The 18,532-nt window shown below is 45.3% G+C and overlaps 4 protein-coding genes across 4 annotated transcripts; 2 read left to right on the forward strand and 2 right to left on the reverse strand.

Annotated features, from left to right (window-relative positions):
• Positions 1-1,934: 1,934 nt before the first annotated feature.
• On the forward strand, positions 1,935-6,568 carry BDV38DRAFT_247082 (ABC transporter-like protein; the record flags this gene model as incomplete). Its single annotated transcript, XM_032054624.1, has 4 exons — positions 1,935-2,141; positions 2,206-5,705; positions 5,768-5,851; positions 5,921-6,568. 4 exons carry the CDS (start codon positions 1,938-1,940, stop codon positions 6,516-6,518), a joined length of 4,386 nt encoding a protein of 1,461 aa, XP_031913392.1. The 3' UTR covers positions 6,519-6,568.
• Positions 6,569-8,368: 1,800 nt separating this feature from the next.
• Positions 8,369-9,828, reverse strand: BDV38DRAFT_88573 (putative protein kinase). Its single transcript, XM_032064087.1, has 4 exons — positions 9,513-9,828; positions 9,141-9,460; positions 8,617-9,087; positions 8,369-8,552 (listed from the first exon to the last, which is right to left on the reverse strand). The coding sequence occupies exons 1-4, from the start codon at positions 9,755-9,757 to the stop codon at positions 8,374-8,376; spliced, it is 1,215 nt and encodes a 404-aa protein (XP_031913393.1). The 5' UTR covers positions 9,758-9,828; the 3' UTR covers positions 8,369-8,373.
• A 387-nt stretch (positions 9,829-10,215) lies between these two features.
• On the reverse strand, positions 10,216-10,610 carry BDV38DRAFT_283172 (uncharacterized protein; the record flags this gene model as incomplete). The annotated part of the gene is made up of 3 exons (XM_032059985.1): positions 10,216-10,345; positions 10,400-10,428; positions 10,479-10,610. The coding sequence occupies 3 exons, from the start codon at positions 10,608-10,610 to the stop codon at positions 10,216-10,218; spliced, it is 291 nt and encodes a 96-aa protein (XP_031913394.1).
• Positions 10,611-13,982: 3,372 nt separating this feature from the next.
• On the forward strand, positions 13,983-15,312 carry BDV38DRAFT_283173 (uncharacterized protein; the record flags this gene model as incomplete). The annotated part of the gene is made up of 3 exons (XM_032059986.1): positions 13,983-14,235; positions 14,308-15,005; positions 15,067-15,312. The coding sequence occupies 3 exons, from the start codon at positions 13,983-13,985 to the stop codon at positions 15,310-15,312; spliced, it is 1,197 nt and encodes a 398-aa protein (XP_031913395.1).
• Positions 15,313-18,532: the final 3,220 nt, after the last annotated feature.

Consider the following 18,532-nt stretch of genomic DNA (forward strand, 5'->3'; position numbering starts at 1 on the left):
CAGAGAGGAGTGTAAATGTCCAGGGAATTGAAGTTGGATCCTACGGTGACTTTATACGGCCCGCAGGCATTCCCAGGACCTTCGGGGATCACTGCTGCGTCGACGGTGGCTGTAGTTCCCCTCTTGGGAAACGTGGAGTGAATTCGCGGGGCTGCATTAACCCGAGGGTAGGTGGACCGACTCGGAAAGAAAACCGAAGTTTGTCATACTGAGCTTTTATGCAATAATGGATAGCTGTATAGAGTATTTAGGTTCGTACTACAAGTGTACGTAGTATGTAGCTCCATGCCTGGATTTGGATAGATAGGTGCTCCCCTCGATGTGTATAGATATGAACCTAGTATACTTACTGGGTATTCAAGGGTGTCGTAAGCCTTTCCTTTTTGGATAAATCCCGGGGCTTCAATCCACTAATCAGGGTCCAGACTCAGAGACCTTGCTCCGGGAGTATTTCGTATCACGGACCACTGCTCCAGTAAGCGCTCGACGGCCTGCTCAGGGAGCAGTCATGTGATCCAGCAATTGTTCGATATCGACGTTGGAAGTAACTCTTGGATTTCGGAAACGGTCACATATTCGTTTGACTTGGACAGGTCGGAATGGAATCTCCCAGAATAGCAAAGGCCGCACTACCAGTTTTACCCTCCAATGTCGCCAGGGATGTCGCAAAAGCAGGGATCAGAGATAGCTGCTCTTGTTGATTGTTAGTTATTCCTAAACAAGCTCAACAGTGTTGATGTAGCTTTCCACAAAGCCGGGGCTCCGGTCCTGGCTGCCCAAGGGCCAATCTGATATTAGATGGTTACCAAAGGTCAAAGTGATTAAGCCCGCTGTGTTAACTGGGAATCGAAAATCCATGGTGCCGCTTCAAGCTCGGGTTGGATTACCCTTCAGGTCCACATTGAAGAGCACGCTCACTTCTATGTTTAACAAAAATTGTAAAGCGAGGGCAGACCTTCTCGGATGGATTTGATCTTGATGCTCTGAAACATTCAGTATCTTGCTGCAAAATCGATGTTGAGCGGGCTCTAGCAGCGGCTCTGCTGCTTTTCCCAGTTCATCGGAATCATCAATACAAGCAGCTGAACTGCGTCGCATGTTTTACAGGTCTTCATGCTCGTGTATGATTTCAAAGCTCATCACAGGCACATCTTCATTTTCCAATATATCACGGGTGGGTTCATCGCTGCGATCCTGAATCACTGTTCCAGCCTGGATGCTCCCTGATCCTCTCTCATAAAGTGAACTTCATCCCAGCCATTGCAGCATATAAGCAAAGTCGGTGCATGGGTTGATCTGTTTCCCATTTATTCTGTTTCCCGGAAATGCTCAGATGATACTTCATGCCACGCTTGTGATCCACAAACTTCTCTGACTGTATCCAGGCCTGCAGAGAGTGGCCACTTACGGTAATTAGTAATGCTTGTTGAACGATTAATGAGAATTGCCCTCAGAAAGATAATCAGAAGAAATAAAGACATACAAACATTAAAAGCTATGTAGGTTATTGACTCTGGACGTGCTCAGGAGATCATTGACATCTGGGCTGTTGGTTGAAATGGTAGAATATAATTTTGAAGATGGCTTTCTCCAACCGTCAATGATGATACGGAGGTGTGTACTTTTATTTAGGTGGTTAGAAATTTATTCCCTAATGGATAAGGGCTCCCAGTCTGTATAGTACTAACGTAAATCAAATTACCATTCTGGTATTTTTAGGAAAGGGAGTGTAATTGAGTCTGTTAATACAAGTGCAGGGATGTTGCCCTGGTACCTAATACTCAGTAGTAAGTTTTGAATGGATCATTAGATAGCGTTTGGATGCCTTATCATTCGCCAGCGATAGATAGCCAACTACTACTACATAGTATATATTGGGGTACCTGCCTTTGCACGATAGACACTTTTCCCACTCCATTGCTACTAAGTAGACAAGAATGGCTCGCTGCAACGATGAGATATTTGGCCCCTCAGTGGCAAGAAATTGCCGATCGGGATTTGACTTCACATTACTGTTTGAACAAAGCATCCTTTCCCTTCTTCCATCGGCCATTCTGATCTTGGTGTTTCCGTGGCGGGTTTCTCGCCTTCTACGGCAAGACGTCAAGGCAGTACAGAACAATCGACTCTACACGAGGCTGGTCAGTGGTATAACCACCCTTTGATATCTAGATCATGCCCCATTAACTGTCAGACGCCGTATAGATCGCTTTTGCGGTTTTCACAGCTCTCCAGATAGTCCTGTTAATTGAGTGGGCATCTCGGTCCGTGCCATCTAACCGCATGTCCGTCCCAGCAGCTTCCCTTAGGGTCGTTGATGCCATAGTCATGTTGACCTTATCAGTCGTTGAATATCGACGATCTATTCGTCCCTCCACGATTTTAAATGTGTACCTGTTATTTAGTCTCCTCTTTGATGCCGTCCAGCTGCGGACCCTTTGGCTGATGCATGACCAAATTCCTCTGTCTGCTATCGCAAGCGCCAGCCTGGCTACGAAAACGATATTGTTGCTTCTGGAGGCCCAGAATAAACGCAATGTCCTACGAGATCCATACAGGAATCTCTCTCCAGAATCTGTAGCTGGCATATTTACCCGGAGCTGTTTCTGGTGGCTCAATCCGCTTTTATGGCGAGGCTTTCGCGCATTGCTCTCACCATCGGATATGTTCCAAGTGGACTCTGACTTATCTTCCAGGTCCCTAAAGAGAAGATTTCTCTTTTACTGGAATTTGTCGGTGCCAACCATCAAGTTCAGGTTGCTTCTTTCGGTAGCTCGGGCCCTCAAGCGACCAATATTTGCTGCCGCTGTTCCGCGAATCTTCCAAAGTGGATTTGCATGGTGTCAACCTTTCCTAACATTCAGAGTAATTGACTACATTGGGAATCATGATAAGGAGGACAAAAACTACGGGTATGGCCTAATAGGAGCGACTGCCCTGATTTATATGGGGCTTGCCTTCAGTAGCGCCATGCACAAGCACCAGACGTTCCGAATGATTACTATGATTCGTGGGGGTCTCATCTCACTTCTTTACGACAAGACACTAAAGCTAGATATGGAAAGACTCACAGATTCAGCAGCCATGACGCTCATGACTACGGATATAGACAGCATTGCCACCAATTGGGTAAATATCCACGAAATCTGGGCGTCTCCTATTGATGTTGGTATTGGGGTCTATCTACTGCAGCAAAAGCTAGGAATTGCCTGCATAGCCCCAGTTGCTCTTGCTCTTCTTTCCATGCTGGGAAGCACTCAAATCGCAAAAATGATGAGAGGACGGCAGCAACGTTGGTTAGAAGCCGTGCAAAAGCGTGTCGGCTTGACATCCTCGCTCCTAACAAACATCAAAGAACTAAAAATGATGTCCATGGCCACCAGTCTAGGTGGCAAAATCCAAGATTTGCGGTCAGCTGAAATCAGAAAGGCAAAGTCCTACCTAAGAATCGAATGCCTCATGAACGTTTGCGCAAATGTATCAACGCTCCTGTCCCCAGTTACAACACTTCTTCTCTTTGCCTTTGTGGCAGCGAGTAACCCTTCTGATCAGCTTACAAGCTCTTTGGTTTATTACGCTCTCACAATCGTCGCCTTAATGTCATCACCCCTAGCTCAGGCACTGAATGCGCTTCCAACCTTCGGAGCGTCCCTCGCATGTTTTACAAGGATTCAAAATTACTTGCTACTAGAGGAAAAACAGGACTATCGAGACGTTAAGCCCAGCCAACAATCACTAGTTGCAGATCACCCTTTTGTCAACGATCAGCAGCCTCCTGGTGCACAAGGAACCGAACCGTGCAAGTCTTCCATGGTGGGTAGAGATCACATGGATTCAGATTCAAACGGCTGCGTCTTTGCCATTCGGAACGGGCAGTTTGGTTATGATGATGATCCAGAAAAAGCTGTGTTGAGAGATATATATTGGCAATGCAAACCTTGTTCCTTCACTGTGGTACTGGGACCCGTTGGATCGGGGAAAACAACACTACTAAAGGCACTTCTTAGCGAAGTCAAGTGTTTCAAAGGGACTCTTTCTCTGACAGACCTAACTGTTTCCTACTGTGGTCAGGACGTATGGCTTCAGGACCTGTCTCTACAAGAGAATATCCTTGGAGGACTCCCGCTTGATAAGAGGCATTATGAGGACGTGGTTTTTGCGACTGGTTTGGATTCCGTGATCTCAAAACTCCCACAAGGTGATGGAACCAAAGTAGGATCCAAGGCCGTGAGCCTTTCTGGTGGCCAGAGCCAACGGGTTGCTGTTGCTCGGGCAATCTACGCACGCAAGTCACTGCTTCTCCTGGACGACTCTTTCAGTGGCTTGGATACCACATCTCAGTCGTTGATTGACAGCCGTCTGTTCGGCCCGACTGGCCTTTTGAGAAAAGTTGGCTGCACTGTTGTTCTGGCCACACACAGCCGGAGGTACCTGAACAGCGCAGATACGGTCCTTGTACTTGATAAGAACGGGTTGATCCAGCATCAAGGCCCTCCTATGCAGCTGAGGTTAGTCAGAAGTACGTCAAACAGTGATATTGAAGTCCCGAACAGTGATGCGGAAGATTGGAGCAGCTCATCACGAGAGCCGCAAGACGACACAGCACCGATCTTGGCCTCAGTAGGTCAGAGTTTGTCCGACGACTTGGCTCGGCAGAGAGGTGACTATTCCATATACAAGTATTATTTGGCAAGTATTGGTATCTTTAACCTACTAATCTACGTCCTGTTGAACTGCCTCTTTGTATTTTGTTCTCGTTTTGGGCAAGTTTGGGTCGGCTTCTGGGTCGACGCGGTTGAGACAAGCCCGGGTCGGCACAGTAATGTTGTGTACAGCTGCTCTTATGTCGCAATAATGGTGGGTGCCTTGATTATGTATGGATCCGTTCTTTTCTTCATGTTCCAAGTGATTGTTCCTCGATCCGCTCGGAGGCTACACTCGGCACTCATCGGAACTACGATACGTGCGCCCTACAGCTTTCACGCCGTCACCAACCCTGGTATCACATTAAATCGGTTTAGTCAAGATATAACATTGGTAGACGTTGATCTCCCTTCAGCTGCCGTGCAATTCTTTCTCGACTGCTTCACTTGTCTTGGCCAAGCAATCCTAATTTGTACGGGTGCTAAATACGTTGCCGCATTCTTGCCGGGGGTGATTATCGCAACATACATGATCCAGAAGGTCTATTTGCGGACCTCTCGACAAGTACGCTTTTTGGACTTGGAAGCTAAATCACCTTTATTTAGCCAGATGTTGGAGACTTACAGTGGAATTGTCACAATAAGAGCTCACGGATGGGAGCATCGGTTCCAAGAGGATAATCTAGCACTGCTGGATAGGTCTCAGCGACCATATTACGCACTGTACTGTATTCAGCGGTGGCTCAGCTTTGTGCTCTCTTTGTTGGTTGCCGTCGTTGCGGTTATTCTCGTAACCTTTGGAACCCAGATCAGAAACATCACATCTGGAAACGCAATGGGCGCAGCATTGATCAACGTTCTAAATTTTGCCCAGACACTGAGCCAACTTGTCGCCGCATATACTAGCCTTGAGACGTCACTGGGTGCTGTTGGAAGGATTAAATCCTTTACATCTGATGTGAAACCGGAGGATGATGCAGCAGTGGTCTTACAGAGTCCACAGCTCTGCTCTCACCCAGCCACCGGTAAAATCGAGTTCAACTCCGTCACGGCATCTTACAGGTATAGATTGAGGCTGGCTCATTTTATGTTAAAAACGGATTGAACTGATATTCTCTTGACAGTTCAATGTCCAGACCCGCTCTGAGCAATGTCTCGTTTTCTGTTGAGCCTGGTATGAAAATTGGCATATGTGGTCGATCAGGGAGGTAGGATTTGAGATTTCTTAGTTGAATTCTTTGTGCCTTCAGAACGAGGTGACTGACACATCCTTCCAGCGGAAAGTCTTCTTTGATTCTGGCCCTACTGAAGATGCTACCGCTTCGTGAGGGCGCAATAACTATAGACGGTGTCGATATCTCCACTATGTCATGCGACGCGGTACGATCCATATGCAACACCATTCCTCAAAACCCCGTGATCTTCCCTGGAAGTATTCGACAAAACCTTGACCCTTTGCTAGTCCACTCCGACACAGAGCTACAGGCCGTTCTGGAATCACTGGAACTGTGGCAAATTGTGTCGTCACGAGGTGGCTTGGATTCCGATATGGATATATCGCCTTTTAGCCATGGTCAAAAGCAACTACTTTCCGTCGGGCGCAGCTTCCTGATGAATGGCGAGAAACGGATTTTGATAGTCGACGAGCTAACGAGTAGTCTAGATCAAGCAACAGAAACCTTAGTGCTTAACTTCCTGGAAGAGAGATTTGCCCAGCATACTGTGTTGGCGGTGACGCATCGGCTCAGCACTGTCAGTCGATACGATCATATTGCGGTTTTTGAAAGCGGTAAACTAGTGGAGTGGGGAGAGCCGGGAAAGCTGCGAGATAGTGATACTGGGCTATTCAAGTCATTCTGGGCTAACTCAGAATAGGCGCTGAAAGGGATGGCGGCTTCAAAGGCTCTCTAGCAATTCATTCGCCGTATTTTGTACATACCGTGATTGGTTCTTATAACATAGGTGTTTTGAGAGAAGGACATACACATTATAGATCTTATCTCCTTATACATGCGTCTCTGTAGATACATTTAACCGTGTGACATGATATCTCCGTCCCGATGAATAGATTAATCAACTAAACTTCTACTAACCTGTTAGAGCCTAATTGTTGAATCTCTAGCTATGTAGGCATCTCACTGATGAGGCGGAATCTGTGCCAAATCCACCTATTAAAACGCTTAGAGTTCATATTATACAGATATATATAGAAAGACGGTGCTGAGTTAACCAAGTAGTTGTACACAGCCAAAACGCCTAATACACATATTAAAAAGATATATATCTACGCCATCCTTGCACGTACCTCACTTTCTCTTCTCATCAAGTAAAACTACGGAGTTGAGACACCAGTCTAGGCTGACTTCCGTCCAGGTTATCGTTGGGACCGTTTTAACCAGCATCTCCACCGTCTGCTCCTGTGGTACTTTGTTCGTGGCCCTTTGTCAGCTCTGCCTCGCGGAATGAAACGGAAGCCTATACAATCCCTGCGGGGGTTGAATAGTGGGCTCGGCCTATAGCTATGCGAGATATATCGTGATCCCACAAGGGAATTAGGAAATCGGCGACAACACTCTAAATATCTTGATATAGATTAGGCCCTGCGAGAATCAGCTATCCATAGTATCACACCTTTTCATAAGCCTATCATTCATATGCAACGGCCCAGCAGGCCTGGTTTGTGTATAAACTTGGTCACGCAGCGATTGCCTGCGCATGCGATACGATAACTAGCGACGTGGCTCGACTAACCTGCTTCAATCCTAAATAAGTAGTGACGAAGCCCTATCTGGTGCGCACATTTATCCGCCTTTCTTTCCCGTCATAACCCCTTTTACCACATTGGAATTATAGTAATGAATCACTGGACTACCGATTTGTCGAACTACAGTTTGGTTGTTGGAAAGTTCCAGGAGGATATAGAAGTGTCCATTGCTCCATGAGTTAACTACCCTACTGTCACAAATGACCAATTTGCTATATTTTCTGTATATCTCAACCGGTCTCCGCCCCACTCTCCATGCCCCAACACAAACAAGTAATAGACTAGAGAGGTGAACTATATTGAAGACCACCGATAGAGACAAGAGCCCGCCCTCGTGGGCGCTACAAGCAAAAACATGATTAGGATCATCAGCGGCTATCACTGGTGACTGGGTTCTGGTCGATGAATGTTCGCTTTACTTAGGCTCTAATCCCACCAATAAATCATTTATCTCTGGCCTAGCCCGAACTAAGCCTAAAGCGTCCCCTATATGTTTCAGTGACTTGCGTTTCAAGTGCTACTCAGAAGGCTTTCCAATGGTAACCAAGATATACGCAAGCCATCGTAAAATGGCCACAACCACCTAGCACACTGGGCACAGGACATAAATTGAGGATCTAATAGGCTACTCGCCTGCTTAGTAGACGCATCTCTACATGTTAACTATACCATTCTCTTTTATTCCCATTTGTTGGATAGTGGCCGCCTAGATATGTGTGGTATGGCCGTATATAGTTTAATCCATTCTTTCGAGTTCACTTGATTGTTCCTTGCCAACATACCTTATGAGAACCGAGGCTTCCATTCCCCCTCTTTCTAATGGCTCGAAATGTCTCCTTAAGGGTGAAATGGAGGAAAGCTTAATAATAGACTTAAAAAGGTGTTGGAATTGAATAAAATGGGTGGCTCTTGCTTGTAGTCTCGTAAATCTTTACCCATATCTCAATAGACAGAAATTATGGTCTGTCACTGGGCAGTTAACCATGGATCCGATAGAAGTTCGCGGGCGCTCTGCCTCTCCTCCGGATCCCATCGTAGCATTTTTCGGATGAACTGCATAAACATCACCTTGTTTTCACCCTCAAGGTATTCTTCCGATTCCTCTAATGAATAGTGCGGTACTTCTACGGCAGCTGTCCATTGCCCTATTCACGGAGTTAGCTGATGTACTAATGCTGAAGTTCTAATGCTCAATTGTGTGAAACCTACCCATGGAATCCCAGTACTTTTGACTCTGAGGAGACTTGCGAAGAAAATTACATTGTGGAGGGCCCAGCATAGCTACCATTTCAGCAAGAAGGTGTACATCTGAGTGATTCCCGTTGGGTGCCCTACCATCAAACAAATGGTGGTCCTCAAATAGGTCCCAGACTAGCACTCCAACGTTCCATATATCAACTTTTGACGTCCAATTCATCCCAAGGATGACTTCAGGCGCACGATAAATGTCTGGCTGGATCAATCCATCATGCACGTCCCCTAGACGCGCTTCGCCGAAGTCTGAGAGAAGTGGCATTCCAAAACCGCTCCAACCCTTCTTACGAAGGAACGGCCGAGACTTGTAGACAGTATAGGAGCCATCAATCTTCTGCGGGCTGGGCTCAGTTTCCTCGTCGTTTTCCCATTCGCGATAAATGGAATCATCTTTAGAACCAATAATAATATTCTTGGCTTGTATATCTACGAAGATATCAGCGGCAAGCAAACCTTAGGGTCTCCAGAGAGTCACAAACCAGTATGTATTACATGGGCTTCTGTGTGTAGATAATCCAGAGCAAGTAACAGTTGTTGTAGTACTCCTTTCAATAAGTCCTCGGGAAGGCTCTTTGGATTCAAGGTTGCCTGAAAATGTAAAAGGCTTGTTAAAAGCGGTTCATGAACAATGCATTGATGGCTGCCACTCGGCCCCGCAATTTCAAACTCCTCTATCATCTTACGGACGAGAGCGCTGCCGGGGTGATGCGTTTTCACATCCGAAAGATGCCTAAGTACACGCACTTCTCGATCCTCAGACCCGCAGATGTAAATCTTCAGTGCAATATACCGATGATGACTATCCCAAGTTAGCTCATTCTATTTGAGGCAGTTCGGTCACAACTAAGTACTGGAGGTCACGGCAAAACCAAACTGTTGAATTTGCGCCAAATCCCAACTTGCTGAGAACCTGATATCTAGACACAAAAACATCCCCAATTTTGACTGGATAGAAAAGGCCTCGATCATATGCGGGCATTCGCTCTTCCTCAATTTTTATGGTGGGGTCTAATATAGGAAATCCGGAAGACTTGGGTATTCGTGGAGGAGATGGTGGCTGCCAAAGGAATCGACGAAGTCGAGGGAACCGATTCATAGTCAAGATACAGTGGTGCAATGACAGATTTATAATACTTTCATTAAATTGGAGAATATATACTCAACTCAGATATTTTGTTTTTGGATATTTGTAGGACGGGCAAAAGTGCAACTCAGGTGCTCTGGAATAACTTATAGGAATGTTAGTGGTCACGTGTCAGTGTTTTGAGTTACCTAGTGAACCCATTTATCGAGGTGGCACTTCTTGTCCAATCGGACGTTGAGTGTGCACCGATAGATGGACCGCGATAGCTACACCTAATCAATTTTGAGATATTGGGGCTAGGCACATGAGATCAAAAAAGGCGTAGTATATAGCAGAATTACGTGTTCAGTTATCCTTGCAGGTGATAGGCAAAGCGCGCCGTGGGTTGTGCTCGTTATGAAATAGCTACCCCAAGCTAAGTACACTGACAATAATCCTTCAGTTGTTATCCATAACACACTGTCTATTTTCTATTTGCTCGTTCCATCCTCATGCACATGCTTCGACTTGATACGGCTTTCATTTTCGTCCAAGAATTGCAGAGAAATTACGTCCTGTTGATCACTCGGATCTTTGTGGGATTTATGCGCTTTGGCACCCCTAGACAAAATAATGAGTGAGTGCAGTAGAGCGAATCCGCGTTGGCTAACTCACTTAATCTTAACCTTCTTGATTTTGGAGTCCTTCACATTCGGTTAGTAGTTGTCTTGATGTGTATAGTCATATCTCTTACACCAGCTTCCTCTTCCTTTGCACATTTGTCAATGCTTAAAGCCCACTGTGCTCCATTTTTGTTTTGTTGTTTCACGTGCTCTAGCGTGACATTGCCCACGATCGTGTAGAATCGCTTGATGATAGAGGTCATGTCGTTCCAGATTTAATGAAAGAAAAAATCTAAGACAGAAATCAAATTGTTGTCCCGATGAGTCGATATTGAGTTTTTGGATTAAGTAGTAGAAGTTTCCATTGCATCTACTTGGAACGGATTAACTCGCGGTATTTATGTTATTTTTGCTGTGTCCAACTTAGATAGCATAGCGGAGTGGCCATCCCAAAGAGGGCGACTCCTGTACAGCAACACGGACCCTTGTAAGGTGGCTCGCGGTACGATGTGTCATTCTATTGGGTACAGAAAGGGCTCATTGCTCTCCATGTCCGAGAAATTGACCAGGTACTAGTAAAATAGGTGCTACGAGGTTCACAGAAATAGGTACCTCGTAGGCGCCTTCACTAGATATGGTAGAAGGCCCAAGCATCCCTTTAGCTTCAGAATGTCCAATCGGGGCGAAGATCAGTTTTGGGCGCTTGCGACGTTAGCCAATAAAACTACTTCCTAAGGCTTACGACTATGAAGCTAAATGAGTGATGAGTGGTATTAATGTAGTGGTGCCTGCTGCTCCGTTCAGGATAATGAATGTGCAAGGGTAACAAATCGACATTAGCCACTAAGAATGTAGTATAACATTTACAGGCTTTGAAAAGTCATTATTTTCTGCGATTAACCAAAAGTCATAGTTTCCAAGTATCTCACGTTTCCCTATTTAAAGGAATATCAAAAGCTTTGGCAAGTCATTGGATATGTGCGATTATCAAAAATGATATTTCTCCAAGGTTTTCTCCGATATCCCTATTTAAAACGAAAATTTTATAAGAGACTGATTGAACAAAAGTGATGAAAAGAAAATAAGGATTAAAATGAAATAATGGATGATGGCGGACAGTGATGTTTCCCAGATTACTGTTTCAACAAGCGCATCGTTATGCGCTGGGATATCCCTTTTACTTTGGTTTTTATTGATCTTCAACGGACATCCTTCCCGGCTTGTCTTAGCCAAAAACCTATTATTTCCTTACAAGCTCATCGTTAGCCTTGGTTGTTTATCAACCAGTCCTCCGAGGTGGTGAGTGTCCATGAAGGACTCTTTGTCTAGCTAAATGAGTTCGTGCACAAACCCTTCAAGGCCTATTTTGAATAAGACACCTTAGTCCTCGCAATTTGTCCAATCTGTCTAGACAAAGATACATGGGATATTCGCAGCATTGCGGGGACATTGTAAATATTACGAGGCTTAGATGCGGCAGGATCTTGTCTAGCCAAGAGAGCTCTCAGTGAGACCCAAACACCGCATTATTTCATTCTCGAAGAAATGTATACTTCATACTAGAGACTAGGTGTTCGCATCTAATATTGAAACCCAAATCCCAATGCGAAAATGTCCAGTCCACCGCAGCCAACTGCATACATAGCACTCTAATGATTATGGACAGTACCCGTTGTCTGTCCAATCTCAAGGAGTTCATTTGTGCATCCGGTTCCATACCCAGGATGCTGAAGGTAACCCAGGCTCAAATATTCCGCTAATAGACCTCGATTTGGACCACTCAGTGATAAGATCTCAGTCCACACAGGTATGTGGACTGGAAAGTTTGCCAGGAGCATGGTCTGCTTGTGACCCCAGCGCATCGTGATGGGCGATATATCCGCCCGGCACATGACGTCCTGTCGAAGGGTATCTAGGCAATGCTCACGATGAATTTGGCGGTCTGCCCGCCGTTCCTGGGATAGCTCAGAAAAGTAGACTTCTGCATAGACAAATCGATGGAGGTGTTTCTTCAGAGTTGTTGACAAGACCCCAGTTAGCTGTGTATTATTGCCATTCTGAAAGAAGATGGGTCATCAGACATGCCCGACTTACAACACAGTGTAATTCGTGCCACACCTGGAGTGTAGCAAATTATCCACCATCGGGAAGTTCGATAGCATCATCCTTCCTGCCTGGGTCGATTTGGTTCATATCATCGAGCGTTAGTCGGACGTTGGAATCTTCCCGGTAGAAAGATAATACTAGTGCTCTATCTAGACAGAAGTATGCCATTCTACATTCCACTGGTACTCACACTGCAATAAATGAGACCATGCCTCTTCCAACTCCGGCCGTGATGGTCCAGCATATGGACTACCGCCAGGTGTCGTCCCGGGTTTCCCCTCCACACTGAAAAAGCTAAGTTCTCTCTCTATTGCATTCTGCGCTTGTGCTACAAGCCCCGTTGATCGTGAGTGTTCATACATCAGGGTAATAGGGACGAAGGGAGACCCTGAGGGGGCTAGTCACATATATAATAGGCGTTCGTTGACCGGTAGTCTCCTGCGTAGACAGTCATTCTGACCACGAAAAAGGTTACTGTAATCCATATAGTAAAGATAAGCCCGTGAATGAACATTTGCAAGGGGATCACTTTCAGGAAAGGGCGGTGCTTCTTGTAAGGAGTGGACGTGGACTCCCCAGGCAAAAGAAAGGGTTCGTGTACCTCATCTTGTCTAGATTCATCTGAAAGAGATGCCATATTCGAGGTAGTAAGTCGATAGCCAACAACTCTGGTAGAAGTTAAAGTATTGAACTCAAGTTTATTCATTTGCAGAAGCAAGAGAAGGAGGGGAGTGTGACTATCACTCAGGATAGAGCTTGAAATGAGGGAAGATTGGGAGGGCCGTGAAGGGAAATCACGACTCATTGGCGAGGGCGCAACAGATACTTCCTTCCTCCCAGTGAACCCGGCATGGTTATTATTAACTCGCCCATGAGCTAGCCAATAGCTCTACATTCGTGCAATAGGCCCATCAATCCAACAAGATAGGGCTCCAAGAATGGCGTACATATCGTTCGTATAGCAGCATACAGAACCTTACGAGGTAGCTGTATGTATAATATCGGTCCGGATGATGCAATATATTAACGGTGGTTTTAATATTAAATCATTAACCGAAATAAATTAGACCATATAATTAATGATCGGCGTTCTGGCCATCAATAGGTAGGGTCATATACTATCAGAAATGCGGAAGTCCGTTCCGCCTAGGAATTTAGCGCTGATTCTAGGTGCTCGCAGCCTTATTGAAAATACGTCCGATATCTTGATCTAGTCTAGAATTACGTTTTTGTATAGTTACTGTATGAGCATATAACATCATGTAACCTCGCTTATCTTCCCGGCTAACATGGGTCGAGCTGCAATCCTTGTTGTTCCCTCCCTAGTTCTGCCAATGCGCAAGGTCTGATGGGTGGACCTAAGATAAGAGTCAGATCTAGCGTGTTTTAAGGGACCGTTTAGGGGACCAATTCAAAAGTACGAGCCGAGAAAAAGAGTCCAGTGCTCAAGTCATTCCCATATCGCCGCCCCAAACCGGATATTCCCATCACTCTTGCACTTGCCCACCGAATAACGCCACAATATTCAGATGACTCAGGAATGCGACAATGCGCGATCGAAGCGTGTACTTCTTTTGCTTTACCTGACGGCCTTTCTCTTTTTCCTAGGAGAAAACATCCAACAAGCCCCACGAACCCAAATCTATGAGACCATTATCTGCCAACATACGCTGCCATGGAACTCGACCGACACGCCAGCAAGGGAAAGGTGCAAAAGCAAAGCGGTCCAAGAAGAATTGGCCTTCCTCAAGGGCACGGAGAGGCTATTGGGGGCATTGCCGAGTACATCTTGAATAACCCTCAACGCGCTGTATTCCACGTTTATGCTAACCGGTCAAATGTATCGTTGGATAGCCATTCTTGTTATTCCGTGGAGTATTTTTGCTGAACGCCACGGCCGCTGCCTTTCCTTGAAACTGGCCTTAGTTGGCGTCCTGTGCGAGGAGACATGGAGCTGTTTCATCTGCTGGATCTCAGATTCGGTCCCGATCCGCCTCATCCTACTTGCGCCCTTATTCGAAGTGATTGGCGGTGGACCTGGCATCATCGCCACTGTTATACATTTATTGGCCGCAGAGGTGACCACGCCTGAAACGCGGACATCAACCTTTTTTGTTATCCGCGCCATGGCAATCGCAGCAGCCATCCTGGCCCAGCTCGTGAGCTCGTTCCTTATGACCCGTAATGTATGGGCACCGTGGCTTTTAGGATTACTCTGCATTCTTCTCTCGGTATTTACCGTCCCGCTTGCGCCAAAATCCTCCATTGAGAGTTCTCCGAATGAGAACACCGTGCTGGACCCGGGCCAACAGAATGCGCGTGGTATGGGCACCTTGAACCAAGAGGGGTCGCTTGGCAACAAACATGCTACGATTCGATCTCGTCTCTTCTTGGTGGCGAGGCAACTCCAGGAAGGGGCAAGGGTTGTATACGGGAACATCTCGCTCATCGTATTACTAGCGATATCATTTTTGGGCGAACTCTGTGACGATTCACTTGCTATGGTTCTGTTGCTTTATATCTCGAAAAGGTATAGCTGGGAATTCTCTCAGGTATGTGTTGGGTTTGTTCGCGATTGGAGAATAGGAGTAAACATGTTAACACCATGAGCAGGCCAATTTCCTGTGGGCTCTAGGGGAGGGTGTGCAGTTTGTGTTTCTGATCATCCTGCTTCCACAAATCAGCAGGATGCTCTTAGATCGATTTAAGATGAATGCATATGCAGCGAATTTTACAATATCCATTGCCAGCGCAATTATTCTTAGTTTGGGCAGTTTACTACTTGGACTCGGCGGTTCTATCCCTGTCGCCATCACAGGTATGCCTACCTTCCAATCCATAACTCTGAACCATCACTAAGTAATACACTTCTAGGGATAATTCTGATGTCGATGGCGGGTGGGCTTCAATCGGCACTGAGGTCTCTCGTGACAATGATCATTTCTCCAGATAGTATCAGTGTTGTCTATTCCATTTTTACTATCCTCCACGTCTTGAGCACTTCTTTGGTGGGCCCTATATATTCAGGTGCCTTTACTTTTGGATTGAAACTCGGGACAGCGTACACTGGGCTTCCATTCATAGTGGCTTCCACTTTAGCTAGCCTATCCTTGCCACTATTTTTGCTTGTTCGACCCCACCATAATTATGAACCCATACAGGAGGCTAGCGACTGAGAGTTTCACCTTGTGTATGAAGCTAGAAGTACATACACCCAATGAGAACATTTCACATTTCATGAATTCACAGAGAACCTGACATAGCCCCGCTGCACTAAAGTGATGTAGTACAATATTAGGTTACTAAATGAAGAACATTTACTGAGTTCGGGTATTCTGAAACATTTCGAGCTCCTTTCTGAACAGGTGCCATGCGAATGTTAACTTGAGTTGTGTCTGAAATAAAAAGTATTGTGGCTTATTGCTGTTTTCAGTACACTGACAGAATTGTTATACATATAGCTGCAACTAACTTCCTCGAGTTCAAAATACTTTTGCACTTCGCCCATACCATATAGCTACTCTGTGGCGTGTTGAAATCCTCAATCATTCATTGTCACTTCCATGGCATGAGCATCGGTGGTCCTTGTGCTGTCCATCCGGGGTTCTTGGTGATACGTGTAGAGAACGCCGGAAGGAAGAGATGAATCTTTCCTCCGTGGTGAAATGTAACTGAGTGAACTGTGGATGCCGAGGAACTATTTCGAGGAAGACTCCTACATTGTATATTTCGGTCAATTCCTTAACCAATTGCCTTCCTTCTTTGCAGAATTTCTCCCTTTGCTTCTGGATTGTTAGTAGGGCGCTTTTCCCCGCGTCTTGCCCATTGACCTATTGTTCAACGTTATTCGAATCGAACTGTTTTTGAAAGCTTACAATCGTACTGACTGACTTCACCCTCTTTCGCAATTGGTCATTACTTGGACTTCTGAGAGGAATCCCTATTCCTGCACTTCCTTCCCCGGCCTCGTACTCATCGGCAAAGTGCTCACTATTACTGACAAAAGTCACCACTAGACTGAGAATTAATCAGCCACCGTTGATTTGAAGGAATATGAAAGGACTTACCAAGATGTGTCGTTCCCAAGGAAATTGAAGAAGAGTATGGGTGCCTAACTGCTGCTTTTGGAGCATTGGAGCCACAAAACATACCGAACTCTGCCCTCAAGGAGCCATCTGTATCCTGGTCTTGGAGTGCCAATCTTTGGCCCCAGTTCATTGGTATGGCAGAGCTGTCGGTTATCAAAAGCCCCACGTGGCTATGTCCCGTATGAAACGGGGTTTCGCTTGTAAATACTGGGGCGGGGGTGGGCTTGCTTAATCTTCCGCTACTCAGGCTATACACACATACTGTCAGTCTTAGCTCTCTGACCAGAACATAGTGAAATCAAACTTTAGTCACAAGATAGATGGATGTAGTTCAGGTGGCTTACCAGGTATAACATTCTGGTGTCTCCCCCGAGGGCCCATAGTGCCAGAATTATTTTTTGTGAAGTGTTGTTTGGCCCTTCTTGACCTAGCCAAGTCTGCAGACATTTTTAGGTTATATCAAATCCTTTTATTCTCTATTTCTTTGTGAACAGACTTTGATGCAGTTGAGCACGTTCGCCACTGCTAGATATATTTTTTGGTCAAGCGAAAGTACTAGTAGTCTATATACAAATACAGAATTAACATAGCGGATAGGAGCTTCACGGTGCGGGACATCTGCTAGTTGCGTGTTGTGGCCGGGTGTTTAGTACTGGTAGTAGTCCCACATCCTGTGCGTGCATCGAAATGCGTAGTCTTTGTTCGTATGCGCTTCAGAATTGTGCTCACGACCACTACCATATCTCGCCCACATCGCCCTGCACCGAGGTTTATCCATCCGCAGAAGCGGAAAAGATCAGACATGTACGTATTACCGTCAACACCCTTGTATAAATGTGAAACAATATCGTTATAGGTTACATACGTATTAGTTATAGGTAATTGTTGATATAGGTACTGACATTTCCTATCTAAACAATCGCACAAGGCCTCGGTCTAAATAAATATTATCTTACCGATTAGCTTCCTGTACAAGATTCCGAATAGCACAGTAAAGTAGATCTCTTTAACCAATTTTCTTTCATTTTCACCAAAAAGACCATAAGGACACTAGTGCGTTATATCACGTGCTTGATTGGTATCTATGTGCTCCGTAGTAAGGATGTTTATCTGGATATAGATTATCTGCTTATAGTCAAGATTCCATATGGGAATTTGGTATAAGCATTTGCCAATACTTTGATGTAAGCAACTAAGATAACTAGCTATCTCACTAGATTGCTTATACAGGGGGTTAACAGACAAATAAGTCGGACCCCCGGCCTTGATATTGCGGCGCAGTCATCCTAGAGTCAGACCTAACCAATCGGTGCCATTGACAACCACCACGGTCAACGCTACGCAGGAATCTAATTTAGACGCCGTCTATCTCGTCTGAATGTAACCTCAGCTCACGCTAAAGGCATAGCGTATGGAGTAATTGTGCGAGTTCAATACTGTCCCTGCTAGGTTATTGCGCACCGGTGCATATCTATCCATGTGCAATAGTTGCTTGTGTGATTGATACTGCATGAGCTAAGAAAATGCTACATATGAAGCAAAATGCTCTGGGTAAGGGTTCTCTTTCCTTTTGCTTGAGGTTGACTGGGCGAAGGGTTTGGAAATAAATCTTTTAATTTGAGGCAATTAAATTATTCCCAAGCTAATGTCGCTTTTCTGGACGCCACAAAAAAAAAAAAAAAAAAAAAAAAAAAAAAAAAAAAAAAAAAAAAAAAAAAAAAAAAAAAAAAAAAGAGGGCGAACAAAAAATAAAAATATGGAGAGTTACACTATTTTCATGTTACATTTTCAAGCACATTTGGAGCATACATTGCGAAAGCTACATTAACAGAATAGATATAGGCCAAAGTGTACGGAGATCTGGACTGCGTTCCGAGATACCCGGGCGATTTTACTACCGACACGGCATACCTGACCCAGAAGATTAGTTCTCATGGAACAAGCAGCAACAGGGGGCTTAGTATTAAACCCTAACATCCGAGCCAGGCAAC

The sequence above is a fragment of the Aspergillus pseudotamarii genome, assembly GCF_009193445.1.
Source record: "Aspergillus pseudotamarii strain CBS 117625 unplaced genomic scaffold BDV38scaffold_28, whole genome shotgun sequence".
Classification (NCBI taxonomy): Eukaryota; Fungi; Ascomycota; class Eurotiomycetes; order Eurotiales; family Aspergillaceae; genus Aspergillus; species Aspergillus pseudotamarii.

Bases quoted from the DNA above. Each gene is read 5' to 3' on its own strand.
- BDV38DRAFT_88573 (XM_032064087.1), bottom strand. From the start codon at position 9,757: ATGAATCGGTTCCCTCGACTTCGTCGATTCCTTTGGCAGCCACCATCT. The intron at 9,088-9,140 runs GTTTGTGACTCT...ATATCTTCGTAG, and splicing joins AGCCCATGTAATACATACTG to ATATACAAGCCAAGAATATT. The intron at 8,553-8,616 runs GTAGGTTTCACA...CTCCGTGAATAG, and splicing joins AAAGTACTGGGATTCCATGG to GGCAATGGACAGCTGCCGTA.